Source organism: Microcebus murinus, chromosome X (assembly GCF_040939455.1).
Source record: "Microcebus murinus isolate Inina chromosome X, M.murinus_Inina_mat1.0, whole genome shotgun sequence".
NCBI classification, from domain to species: domain Eukaryota; kingdom Metazoa; phylum Chordata; class Mammalia; order Primates; family Cheirogaleidae; genus Microcebus; species Microcebus murinus.
The window spans coordinates 101,994,892-102,008,063 of NC_134136.1; the positions used below are offsets into that span (position 1 = coordinate 101,994,892).

The 13,172-nt window shown below is 34.0% G+C and overlaps 1 protein-coding gene across 1 annotated transcript; it reads right to left on the reverse strand.

Moving 5' to 3' along the window:
- Positions 1-11,152: 11,152 nt before the first annotated feature.
- LOC105867102 (protein tyrosine phosphatase type IVA 1-like) lies at positions 11,153-12,457 on the reverse strand. Its single transcript, XM_075999335.1, has 2 exons — positions 12,345-12,457; positions 11,153-11,894 (listed from the first exon to the last, which is right to left on the reverse strand). Exons 1-2 carry the CDS (start codon positions 12,386-12,388, stop codon positions 11,408-11,410), a joined length of 531 nt encoding a protein of 176 aa, XP_075855450.1. The 5' UTR covers positions 12,389-12,457; the 3' UTR covers positions 11,153-11,407.
- Between the last annotated feature and the right edge of the window lie 715 nt (positions 12,458-13,172).

The window sequence follows — 13,172 nt, forward strand, 5'->3', positions numbered from 1 at the left end:
AATATAAAACCAAGCATAAAGCAAAACTCTGTAGCCCAATGATACACAACATGCCTAAACTATTATTTCAAAATAAATGACAGGGAAATTTTAATTATGAACAAGTACCTATATTAATACACAAAAATAAAGCAGGCTTATTAAATTGCAAAATGATTGAATTTGTGACTGATTCAATATCACTTATCCAAGTCCTTAGAGAAAGAATTGTTTTTACACTGTCTATTGTCAACATCCACTGAAATATTATATTTTCTCATTTTATACATCACATACTAGAATAACCCTGCATGGTAGCTTCTTAAAAAGATACCATTCTTTTGATTTTGACATGGTTCCAAAATCAAATCATTTTTCCAACTAATCGAACATGCATAATTTCAAAAGTATATATTTGTATATACTATTTTCACAGAAATACATAGAGTTTAGTTTCCTAATCCTTATTAGCTTGTTTTTGTTTTCATCCTTGCAGGGCCCCAGTAACCAAAGTGCTAAAACACCATCTGGAGCCTAAGAAGTCAAATTTCTTACTGATGTAAACCAACCTTTATTCTGGTGTTCATTGATTAGATTCAAGTCGATTTTTCTATTATATGAATAGTTCCCTTGTTGAAGTTACTGTGTAATCTTCATTTTCATTAACAATGACTGTTCATCATTGTAATGATTTCATTGCTAGAACCTGTGGGATTAATAACAGCAGGTACTTGAAGAGCTCACTATTTTTATCAGTGGTTATTCTGACAAATGGCAAGCTAGTCTTTTCATGTTAGTCCCTTATTAGCTCTCACTATTTCCTTAGATAACTGTGAAAACCCTTTCTATGCTGATTATTAAATTTCACTCCTTAAACTGCAATGACTTAAAAACAGGACACAACAATTCCACTAGGTCTTATAATAGGAGTCCTGGTGATAGATTTCTTAATAATTAGGTTATTTTATTTTATGCTAGCTCTTATATAAGAATATTCAAAGCAAAACTGATTTAGGGAGTTATTTAAATTATTAGTAATCTCAAATTTTTATTGGCTGAATTTAACTAGGGAATGGAAAATAAATTGAAGTTTATATTTCAGTCTTTACAATCTTTAGATTGTAAATATAGAACAGATACATTCAATAACAAATCCAACTTAAAAAAAAATCAGACTGGAATGAATAAGGGATAAGAAGGAGCATAAAAAGAGTTTCACATTCTCTATTTCTTTAATGTGTCTTTTATTTACCTCTCCTTGTGCTGTTACAAGGTAATGGAAAATATTTTCTAAGCCATGCTATAGAATAGACTGATAGTGAAGCAATACTTCAACAAAAACAAATGAAACCCAGTCCCATTATATGAGCTGGGAGAATGATAAGAGAGAATCCCTTCTGCTTATAGAAAAGTATTATTTCTCACAATAGTGGAGATTGTCCCAACTATTTTTGTTTCCTGAAAGAGTTTTTGTAAACTTGGTTTTATATTTTCCATTATACAAATGTTGTAATTCTCCAATGAAGCCGACTATGCTTGAAGTGCTCTTGGGGAAATAATTTAATTGACTCAATTCATTTAATAATTATATAACTATTCAGCCAGTTTTGGTATCTTTTTGTAATCTGCCGAGTTCATCTAAATTTCCCAGTTTATTATTATAGAGTTATTCATAGTATCATCTCATTATCTTTTGTGATGTCTCCTAGATTTAAAAGGCTAGTCCCATCTGTATTGCTCCTAGGTATTGTCTTATTTCTTCATTTTTCTGATTAGCTCTCTAAGATAATCAACCAATTTTTTGACTTTATTGATTACCTCCTATTGTATACTATTTCCTTTCTTTTCCTCTTTTGAGGTTTAGTATGCTTTGCAGTGTTCTATTTTCGTTGTAATTTTGTAACCGTCTTTATTATCAGTATAATTTATTGCCATTGAAGTGCTAATATCCATCGTAATGTTGGTTTTTGACCTATAGGTAATTTTAAATTGATATTATGGACGAGGCGTGGTGGCTCACACCTATAAATTCTAGCACTCTGGGAGGCCAAGGTGGGAGGATCGCTTGAAGTCAGGAGTTCAAGACTAACCTGAGTAAGAGCGAGACCTCATCTCCCATAAAAATAGAAAAAATTAGCTGAGTGTGGTGGCACTTCTGTAGTCCCAGCTACTCAGGAGGCTGACGCAGGAGGAAGGCTTGAGTCCAGAAGTTTGAGGTTGCTGTGAGCTAGGCTGACACCACAGCACTCTATCTAGCCTGGGTGAGAGAGCAATACCCTGTCTCAAAAAAAAAAAAAAAAAAATTGATATTATGTCAAACATGATGGGGAGCTTAATTACCTTTTTTTTTTTTTTTTGAGACAGAGTCTCACTTTTTGTTGCCCTGGCTAGAGTGAGTGCCGTGGCGTCAGCCTAGCTCACAGCAACCTCAAACTCCTGGGCTCAAGCAATCCTCCTGCCTCAGCCTCCCAAGTAGCTGGGACTACAGGCATGCACCACCATGCCCGGCTAATTTTTTGTATATATATTTTTAGTTGGCCAATTAATTTCTTTCTATTTTTAGTAGAGACGGGGTCTCGCTCAGGATGGTTTCGAACTCCCAACCTCGAGCAATCCGCCCGCCTCGGCCTCCCAGAGTGCTAGGATTACAGGCGTGAGCCACCGGGCCCGGCCTTAATTACCTTTTTATATTGATTTTTAAGACAGTTTTATACTGATGAGAAAATAAACCATATGTTTTCATTTTCTTGAGATTCATTGAGATTTGCTTCATGATTATATGGCTACATTTTATAAATTTTCAATGTGTGCTTGAGAAGACCTGTAGGGCAGAGGAAGGGCAGAGGAGTTTTTCCAATTGTCGGGAATTTACTTGGGTGGGGCAATGAGCTAACCGCAAACCTTTGCTTCTGGTCATTGCTTGCTTGCTACACCGCTGTATGGGGAATTATGGGATGAGGTCATTGAAGCACGGGCGACTGGCCCATCAGGCAATAGAGGGCAAGCAACCCGCCAATTATTTCTAAAGGCAATAGTGGGCAACCAATCATTTTAAAGGTCAACGCATGATCCACGCGTAGTCAGCTTGTGCGCAGCTTGTGCACCATGGGGATAAAAGGCATGCTGTTGTTGTTCCCGTCGGGGTCCTTGCCTGCGAGAGTAGCCACTGTGTTGGTGCTCTGGGGCTTGGACCCTGGCTAGCCAGAAAATAAACCTCCTCTTGTGTGATTGCATCCTCAATGTCTCTGCTTTTTTGTCCGGTGGGGCTGTGGAAGGTCGGTCCCTAACAGACCATGTATATGCAATTTTTCCTTAATAGCAAATTTAAAAAAAGTAATTTTTAAAATGGATAAAGAACGAAAAAGGTACTTCATAAAGAAGAAACCCAAAATGCCAATAAATGTATTAAGTTTCTAAATATCATTATTATTTGGGGAAATACAAATTAAAATCATAGTGGGATACTTTTAAACACCTAAACACCCATCTGAATGGCTAAAACTAAAACAAAAAACCTAATCAACCATGTGTTGTCAAGAACATGGAGGACTTTGTATCATTCTGTAACAGAGGGAATGACCTGAAAAAGAGTAAAATGTTTTAAGAGTTGTCTCTTTAAAACCAGATTCCACTCTTTCTGGGAATTAAAACCTGCATTCCTGCCTGAGGCCAGTAATCAGAAGGACAAGGGCGTGTCCTTTGTTCTTTGTTCCATGGTGAAGGCTCAACAAATTGTCTTCGCAGAGATGCCTGAAGCTGAAAACTCCCTCTAAAAGTTCTGGATTTCTGTTTATAGATAGGATGGTGGCTTTTTGGCAAGAGGAGAGTCTGCCATCCTCCTTATTTGCTGGCCAATTAATAAATTTCTCTTTCCTTTTCCTCAAGCTGTTTATCCTCATTCTTTGTTCAGCGTCAGGGACAAGTACCCAACTTTTGGTAACAATTCCATTGTGTTCAGGTTTCTACTGTTTCTGTGCAAATAGCCATTTGCTGTCTAATTGATGTTCCTTTCTGCGTATCTATTCTCCTTGGACTTTGTAGAGATTTCTTACCAATTTTTAAAAGTGATTTTTGACATTGTCTGCCATTGCTTCTCAAATATTTCTTTTGATCTAACATTTATTTTTTTCTCCTTTGGGACTCCAATTTAAAATAATGTTGGAACTTCTTACTTTAGCCTATTTATTTTATCTTCTCTTCTGTATTTTTTTAATTCTTTTGTCTCTCCAAGATTTCGTTTTTCCAATTTTGTTTGGTTTTAGAAATTCTATTTGGTTCTTTTTTTAAAGCCGCTGTTACTTTTATGTTGTTTCTAGTCTCTGCCACAGAAAAGAGCCCTTAATAGCTATCTTAAAAGGAAACAGATTAATTACACAACATTAAATGTATTACTGAATAATTGGCAGGGCTGAAATACACAAAATGGGCTGAATCTCAAAGCCATAAAACAGAAATGGGTCGCTAAGGAGATTTCAGACCTTGCCAAGATAAGACCATCAGAATTAGGAAGCTTCCTGTCAAAAAGGAAAGCAACAACTCTAGATGTCTTTCAATTCTCAAACCATGCTGCCTATGACATAATCTGAAAAATCACTGGTACAGCTACTGGTTCCAGAACTCTGTTGCCTTTGCCATAACCTAAACCAGCAGTCCTTAACCTCTTTATCCTCAGTACTTCTTTTTTTTTTTTTTTTTTTTTTTTTTGAGACAGAGTCTCACTTTGTTGTCCAGGCTAGAGTGAGTGCCGTGGCGTCAGCCTAGCTCACAGCAACCTCAAACTCCTGGGCTTGAGTGATCCTTCTGCCTCAGCCTCCCGAGTAGCTGGGACTACAGGCATGCGCCACCATGCCCGGCTAATTTTTTATATATATATCAGTTGGCCAATTAATTTCTTTCTATTTATAGTAGAGACGGGGTCTCGCTCTTGCTCAGGCTGGTTTTGAACTCCTGACCTTGAGCAATCCGCCCGCCTCGGCCTCCCAAGAGCTAGGATTACAGGCGTGAGCCACAGCGCCCGGCCTTCCTCAGTACTTCTTAACACTCAAAAACTACTGGATATCCATAAGATATTTTATTTATATGGGTTATATCTATTATTATTGATATCAATATTAAAACTCAGTAATTATATAATATTTATTCATTTAAAATAGCAATAGTAAATCTATTACATATTAACAAAATTAAAATATGTTTATGACAAATATTTTCCAACAAGGATGCCAAGATCATTCAATGGAGAAAGAATAGCCTTTTCAACAGATGGTGCTGGGACAATTGTATGGTAACACACAAAAGAATGAAGTTAAACTCTCACCTCATATCACATACAAAAATTAATTAAATATTAATCAATAGCCTAAATGTAAAAGTTAAAACTATAAAATTCACAGAAAAAAAAATGGGTAACCTTTGTAACCTTGGATTTTGCAATGGATTCTTGGATGTACCAAAAGTACAAGCATAAGCAAAAATAAAATAAAATGAAATTCAAAATTTAAAAAGTTGTGCATCAAAGAATGTTATGAAGGGTGAAAAGACAACCTACAGAATAGGAGGAAATATTTGGAAATCATTTATCTGATAAGAGATTTGTACCTATGATATATAAAGAACTCTTAAGATTCAATAACAAAAAAGATAAATGACTCAAATCAAAAGTGGGAAAAGGATCTGAATAGACATTTCTCCACAGAAGATACAAAAATGGCCAGTAAGCGTATGAAAAGGGTCTCAATATCATTCATCAAGAGGAAAATGCAAATCAAAACACCAATGAGACATCATTTCACACCTAGTAGAATGGCTATAATAAAAAATGTCAGATAATGACAATGGTTGGAAGGATGTTAGAGAAACTAAAATCCTCATTTACTACAGACTATAATGTAAAATGATACAGCTACTTTGGAAAATGGTCTGGCAGTTCTTCAGAAAGTTAAAACATTTGACCCAGCAATTGCACTTATAGGTTTATACCCACGAAAAATGAAAATATATAACCACGTAAAAATATGTACAAGAATGTTCACAGCAGCAGTATTCATAGTAGCCTAAAGGTAAAAACAACCCAAAGTATATTAACTGATGCATAGACAAACAAAATGTGGTATATTCATATAATGAAATAATATTTGTCCATAAAAAGGAATGAAGTACTGATACAAGCTATAACATGGATAAACCCTGAAAAGATTAGGCTAAGTAAATAAAGCCAGTCACAAAAGACCACATATTATTTACACCAAAGGTCCAGAATAGGCAAAAATATAGAGATAGAAAGTAGATTGTTGTTTATTTAGGGATGGGGGTGAGGGGTAGGGCTAGGAGGTGATATCTAAAGAATAGACTTGCTTTGTGAGACGATGAAAATGTTCTAAATTGTTCTAAAGTTTGTTTTGGTGATGGTTATACAACTTTGTGAATATACTAAAAACCATTGAATTGTACTCATTAAATTGATGAGTTGTATGGCATGTGAATTATATCTCAATACAGCTATTAGAAAAAAATAATTCTTAAAAAAACTGAGAGCCCAGAAAGTGGGGGTATACATCAACTTCATCATTTAAATGTGATATGAATGCTTCTCAGGGCTTTAGGCTAATTTGTACTTTGATTAGTAAATGCTTTGTGATATTTAATCCAGAAGGCAAATAAAGCGTTCACTATAAATATAATGGTATAACCATTATCTTTGCTTATTTACTCATTGTGACCATATTTTCAATAAAGCAAACTGCAAAAAAATACCAAACACAAACATACTAATTTTACATCTCATTTAATTTCTATAAATTGATAGTTCTACCAAAATTACATTTCCCTTTTTGTGGGGAAGAGCTATACATCTGGTCCTGCAATTGTATAATATACCAATATGGAGAGGTACTAGCATATTCATCTTTTGGCACTCAATAAAACCAAGATTAATTTAGTAAGTACCAGCATAGAAACAAATAGCCCCTTTATAGCCGTTAATAAAGAAGAATAATTACTGGCTTTGATCATAGCATTTAAGTTTGCCAAAGAAGTAGTAGGGCAGTTTATGTTCCTCAAGGTGATGCTTTCTGTGAGGCATTTCCAAGCTCTACAGCTCATGTATAATAAATAGGGAATTATTGTGTAGTTATAAAAACAAAACATTGAGTTTGTCTTTGTGTTACAGCATGTTATATACACATAAAGCACTGGGATATAGCTGTCTACCAGTCTAGCTACCATTATAAGCTATGAATTGGGATATTTTAAAGAAATCAGTAGTGTGTGTGTGTGTGTGTGTGTGTGTGTGTGTGTTTAAGAGAGAGAGAAAGGGAGAATTATCTGCCCCAAAGTTTTTGATACTTGCAAATAATCTTAAACGTAATAGAATTATTTGCTCACAATTTTATCTTTAAAAAAAGTAAAAAACAAAAAAAACCAAAAAAAATTTAAAAAATGGAATTAAGATAAAATAATGGCTAATGATTCAATCAGAAGGGTATGCAAACTTTCAAAGATAACTTTGAAGAAATTAAATTTAACTTTAATTCAACATAATTATTGTTCTAAAATAATAACATCAGAAAAAGAATATAAAACTCCAGGATCCATCACTTTTCTTTTTGTATTTTTAATAGTGATGCTTATGCAATACACTTCCACAGTTACTTGAGAAGTGTGGTTAGAAGAAGACAGTTAAGAAAATGTTTTTGTTATAGATCTAAATAAGTATATACTCTGTAATTTTTATATTGCATTTGGAGAGTCAGATATCATTGATAAAAGTGGATAACCATAAAATGTTTCAAATCTTAGAATATACTTGTACTTTTCCAAACAGCAAATTGATCATCATAGCTTCAACAATTGAACCATTGTTATATCATTGTGTCTTACAAAATAGCACCTGACTAGAGCAGACTTACTGCGACTTTGATAGATCTACCAAAAGAGAAAACAGTTTGATGAAACACAGTCTGAAAATACTATTTTTAACTTCCTATGTACCACAGGCTCAAACTCACATTGACAAATACAAACACTGAGCCACTTATATAAAAAAATGTATCTTTTTTCATAGACACTTCCATATACATTTCTGGATGAGGTAATGCATCAATGATTTTGGTTACTTGAATACCTTTCTTTTAAATTTAGAAAGAGTTATTACCTGCCCTTACAATTTGATATTAAGCATAACCTTTCAATATAAAGTCTTAGAAGACCATCATTGCTGATACAGGTTGATACTTAATTTTGAAAACTTCGATAATTTGTACTCAGAAGGAAACATCAAGTTAGGATATCAGAAAAAGACCAAACAATTTTAGTGTCTACATGAATCCAAGTTATTTAAAGAAAGGAGAAAATAATCTATTTTTAAAAATCTTAAAGTATATAAAATGTCCCAATTATAGTGTATGAATCATGTTTAAAGCAGAATTAAATTGAAATTCTAGGCATTATTTTAAATGAATTATTCATAATTTGTGTTGTTAAAATAGAATATGAAAAATTTGCAATAAGATAGCTAAATCTATCATGGCAAGAATGTATATATAATAAACTCCTATGATCGACATTTTGGACCCATTTTTTGTTGTGTTAGTGTCAATTTGTAGTCATGATGTCAATTTAGATGATAAAAGTAGCATTTATGTATATATGCATATTTTACTACCATCAGAATCAATTGGGAATTGTTACTGCTTTACGTTGTTTATTTGCCTTCAAGAAGAAAAATATATTAGCATTTTCTAGTTTTGTTACTCAATATATTAGGTGGGATAGTTGTCACTTTGGATTCACATTGAAAAAATGAGGGAAAATAATTGACAAACAAAACTTTGCACCAAGAACTGTTATGTTTAGTTCTGTTTAATTATATGTGGGTAGATTAACTATCACAGTGTGTTTTGAATTTGAATAAGAATAGTAATACAACTTCAGTCTTCAGACACTATAATTTGTCGAGCTTTTGGTCCTGATAGTAAAATAAAACTGAACAAAAACCTGCTGACCATAGTATGGCCCACAAAATGTGACATATTTCAATACAGCAATTTTACACTGGATTAAGTTCAATGATATTTATAACAATTATATATTATTGTTTTAGAGTGTCTGCGTTAGTTTATTTCAACGAAAATTGAGCAGTTACTCTATATCAGGCACTGTGTGAAGTGCTGCCATACAATGAAAACTGAGACATGGTCCTTGACATTTAGTAAACAATTTCAAATACATTCAAATAAATTCAAACTTTGTATTAAAGTATACTAAGTCTTTCAGAACTTACATTAAAGCAATAATAATATTACTATTATTAAAGTAATAATAATATTACTTTAATATATTGTAATATAGTATATTCTAGTATACTATAGTATATATAAAGTATAATATACTTTACTATAATATACTAATATTATATATTAAAATATGTGAATGTAAAATTAATTCATCTAATATTCTGGGATTTTCATCATGTTCACGAATTATTATCTCAGCATTTCACACTTTATTCAAGTTGTACTGGAAAGCTAACTGTTTTATTTAGCTATTGCTTCAATAAGGCTTCATAATGAAAAAGTTTCAATTTATCAGTGGCTTAGGGCTTAGCTGATCCAGGCTCAGCTTAATTAGCATCTCGTAGCTCAACTGGACTTAGCTCCAGGTAATAAACCAAGTTTATGTTCCACATGTCTCATTCTGCAACCCAAGCTGAGTGGAGATTGTATATTTAGGGCATTTTTTTTCTAGTGGAGATAGCAGAAGTGTCAAGAGGGCCAAACCAAACTGTAGTAGAACATTTCAAGCTTTTGTTTACATCACATCAACTAACATCCCATTGGCCAAAACAAAACACATGGTCAAGTACAAATTCATAAAGCAGGAAAATACACTTCAACCTCTAAGAGACCCTGGTTAAAAGAATAGAAGATTTCTACTGAAGGAAAATAAAAAATAGAATCAATAATTCAATATACTATATTATCCTTTCTCGGTATTGTCCTTTTCTGTAAACATTGTCTGATCACTCTTTTTCTATAAACAGTAATGGCTAAGTAGCACCTCTGTGCTCTTGCGGTTGTTTACATTGCAATACTTGCAGTTTCATTAAGTTGTATTAATGCTTTCTAAGATTGTTACCTTGTAAGCATCATTACATGATTGTATCCTCCCTTATGGTTCCAGGGCTTTTCCCTTGCCTAGGATTAAAAAGTATTCAATACCCAAAAATATTTCAAATAGTAAAATGAGACTTTTTTTTTTGAGACTTTTATTTTTTGCCAAAACACCACATGTATTTATTAAAAGATATTTCATTCACTGCACTGTTTTTGGTAGTAATATCATGTGATATCACTTTATAGAAAGTTATTATGAATATTGATATTTATTTGAAACAAAATGTGTAGAGCATTAACTTATTACTCTTCTCCCTATTATATTAAATAAATGAAAATATGTTAACTCAGTTCTAATACAAATTATAGTTGGTAAATAACTTCTAATAAGTATAGAACAAAATATTACAGGATCTCCAGAATATTTATTGTTAAGATGTGTAGGTATAATAACAAAGTATTTCTACTTTTAAAACATGCTAATTTAAAAACATTTACTAAAATATTTCCTATATACTCCACTTAAGACATAGAAAATATTTTACTAGAAATATTAAAAGCCTCCTCCCATTATTTTCTTAGGCCATTTTTGATAAGTTGCACCCCAAAGTGCAAACTTCAAATGAATTATAACTCTTTTTTGTCTGGAGACTTTAAAGATAGATGTATCTATGCAATGTAGACTGAACTATCAACCAGAGATTTGTGTATGTGTGATTTTTCAAACTGGAAATTTTTATAACAGCACAAAAATGAAATTTATAGAAACATTAAATAATCACCTAAAGACTTTTTACAAATCTAGCAAACCCTCCCGGTTGTTCAAATACTTCTGTGTATCAGTTTAAATATGGAAGATATAAAAGTAAAGTGAGCAGGTGACCACATAGGTTATCCCTTCAATGTTTAATATGAGTAAAGGAATAAACTACCTAAGCTCTGTATAAGAATAAAATTATACAAGTATTGTGTTGGTATTTTGGCACCTCACTGTTACAAATTTCTTATATATTGGTAAGATACAATTGATAGAAATGAAAAACACATTTTCAATATTGGAGAGCTAGAATCTTTTACTAAGTTTCAAAATAACATCAAACACAGGGGATTCAAATCTGACAAGTTTGTGAGCTGCTAAAACAGTTTTTCAAAGTTCGTATGTAAGCTTCAGTAGATTGAGTATTCACCAAGCCTCTATATTGGCTGATATATAAAATAAATGAGGTCCCATTTCAAGTTTCATTTCCAAGGTTATAACGTCAGACAGTCCCCCTTTACCAAATGAAGCAGTTGTTTCTGACATTTCTGAAGCTCAATCACATTCTTGGACGATATTTCTCCAAATACAGAAGTTGCTTGCTGTTAAAAGATCCACGTCGCCTTTGTCTTATGAACTGTACAGCATCTTCATGTTTCATTCCACCTTCAATTAATGCTAGGGCAACCAGCACTGGAGCTCTCCCTAGACCTGTAGCACAGTGAACCGCAATACAACAACCAGGATCTTCACGAAATTTCTTTTCTATAAGTTTTAACCAGTTATCAACAATCTGGCTGGATGGTGCTGCACCATCATCAAACGGCCAGTCCACAACCTGGATGCCTTCTTTCTCCAAAATAGTAGCGTTGTAAGTTGCTTCACATACTCTTACTAGTGTGGTAACTTCATTCTTCTTAAGTTCCTGTAAGAATCTGTTAAAGGAGGTCTTGGTTGGGTTGTGCATCATAAGAAATCTCATATTCCTGTATGCAATCTCGACGGGGGCAGGGCGGTTCATTCCAGCCATGTTGATGTAAATTTTTCTAAAAATACAGAAAGGATATAAAGTCTACTTCAAAATACTCCAGTTGAAATTTTCAATGAGTTGAGTAGAAGTTAGAAGTAATATGAAATGAAATGAATCTTCAAACAAAAAGCATTAATGTTTCAATCTAGTATTACTGAGCCAATAGACAATAAGTGCACTCAACTTTACCCCGTCCTCGTCAGAGCACTTGTAAAATGTTCCGCCATTCAGTTCAGCTACTCAATGTCCAGATTATTCGTTCTTATGGGAAATTCTCAAATATTAACGACTTTCTGGAGTTTACTAGTCTACCTAGAGGTTGGGTTAGGCCTGGCAGTAATCCCCCTTTCCCCAAAAAAAGTCCATAAATGTATGAACAAGAACACTAGGGAATTGAGGGATATGATCACTTATTGACGAATGTGCCCTAATCACACAGCTGGTCCCAAGGCGGATGTGGCATTACCCAGCGGTCAGCTCCGGGGAAAGCACATCGCTGAGCAGCCCCATTACTACCGGAGCGCCAAACGCTCCTTAACTGACCTATGTCACAAGCCTACCCTTTCTTCCTTTCGTTCTTAGAGCAAAGAGCAAAGGGCAAAGGGCACACCCAGCCACCAATCACGACCAGGGAATCCTGGTGCGGGCTTAGAGGGGCGGGGTTAATGGTTGCCAGGTGTGTCACTAAGGACAAGATGGCCGCTCACCTGCCGGAGTCATTTAGTCCTACGAAAATGTTTGAGAAATTAGGCCACAGACTCGTCCCACACACAACACGTGTAATGTACAGATCATGTTTCATAGTAGACGATCATTAAATAACAGTTTCCTTTCTTCCTACATACAACAAACAAAAAGTGATATTAAAGATTGCCCTGAATTAACGGTACAATTTAATCATAATTTTATGGCAGAATCATTGGTTGTGATACCAATTATTCCTTTGGCATAGCTCTTTGGTGAGTGCTCTGCCCCAAACTGACTTAGAAATCATTCATAGTTGTTTCCTCCATTTGCTACAAAACTGACGTGTTTTACATCAAGCCTCGCAAGACATTTCAAATCAATTTCCCTACATACAGTGATCTGGTTCCAAGACTTAAAAATAAAAAGTACTAAAAAGAAAGAACCAAGAAAAGAATAAAAACAAGTCAGCCAGTCTAAGGGAGAGCTATACCTTCTCAATCTTCACGGATCTAAAATTCAAAAGGTCTTTACTTCTATTCAGGGTGAGAAGGAAGTTAGGGTGGGATTGGGAAGACTTGTGGAAAGGAAGTAAAGACAGCTCTGAATC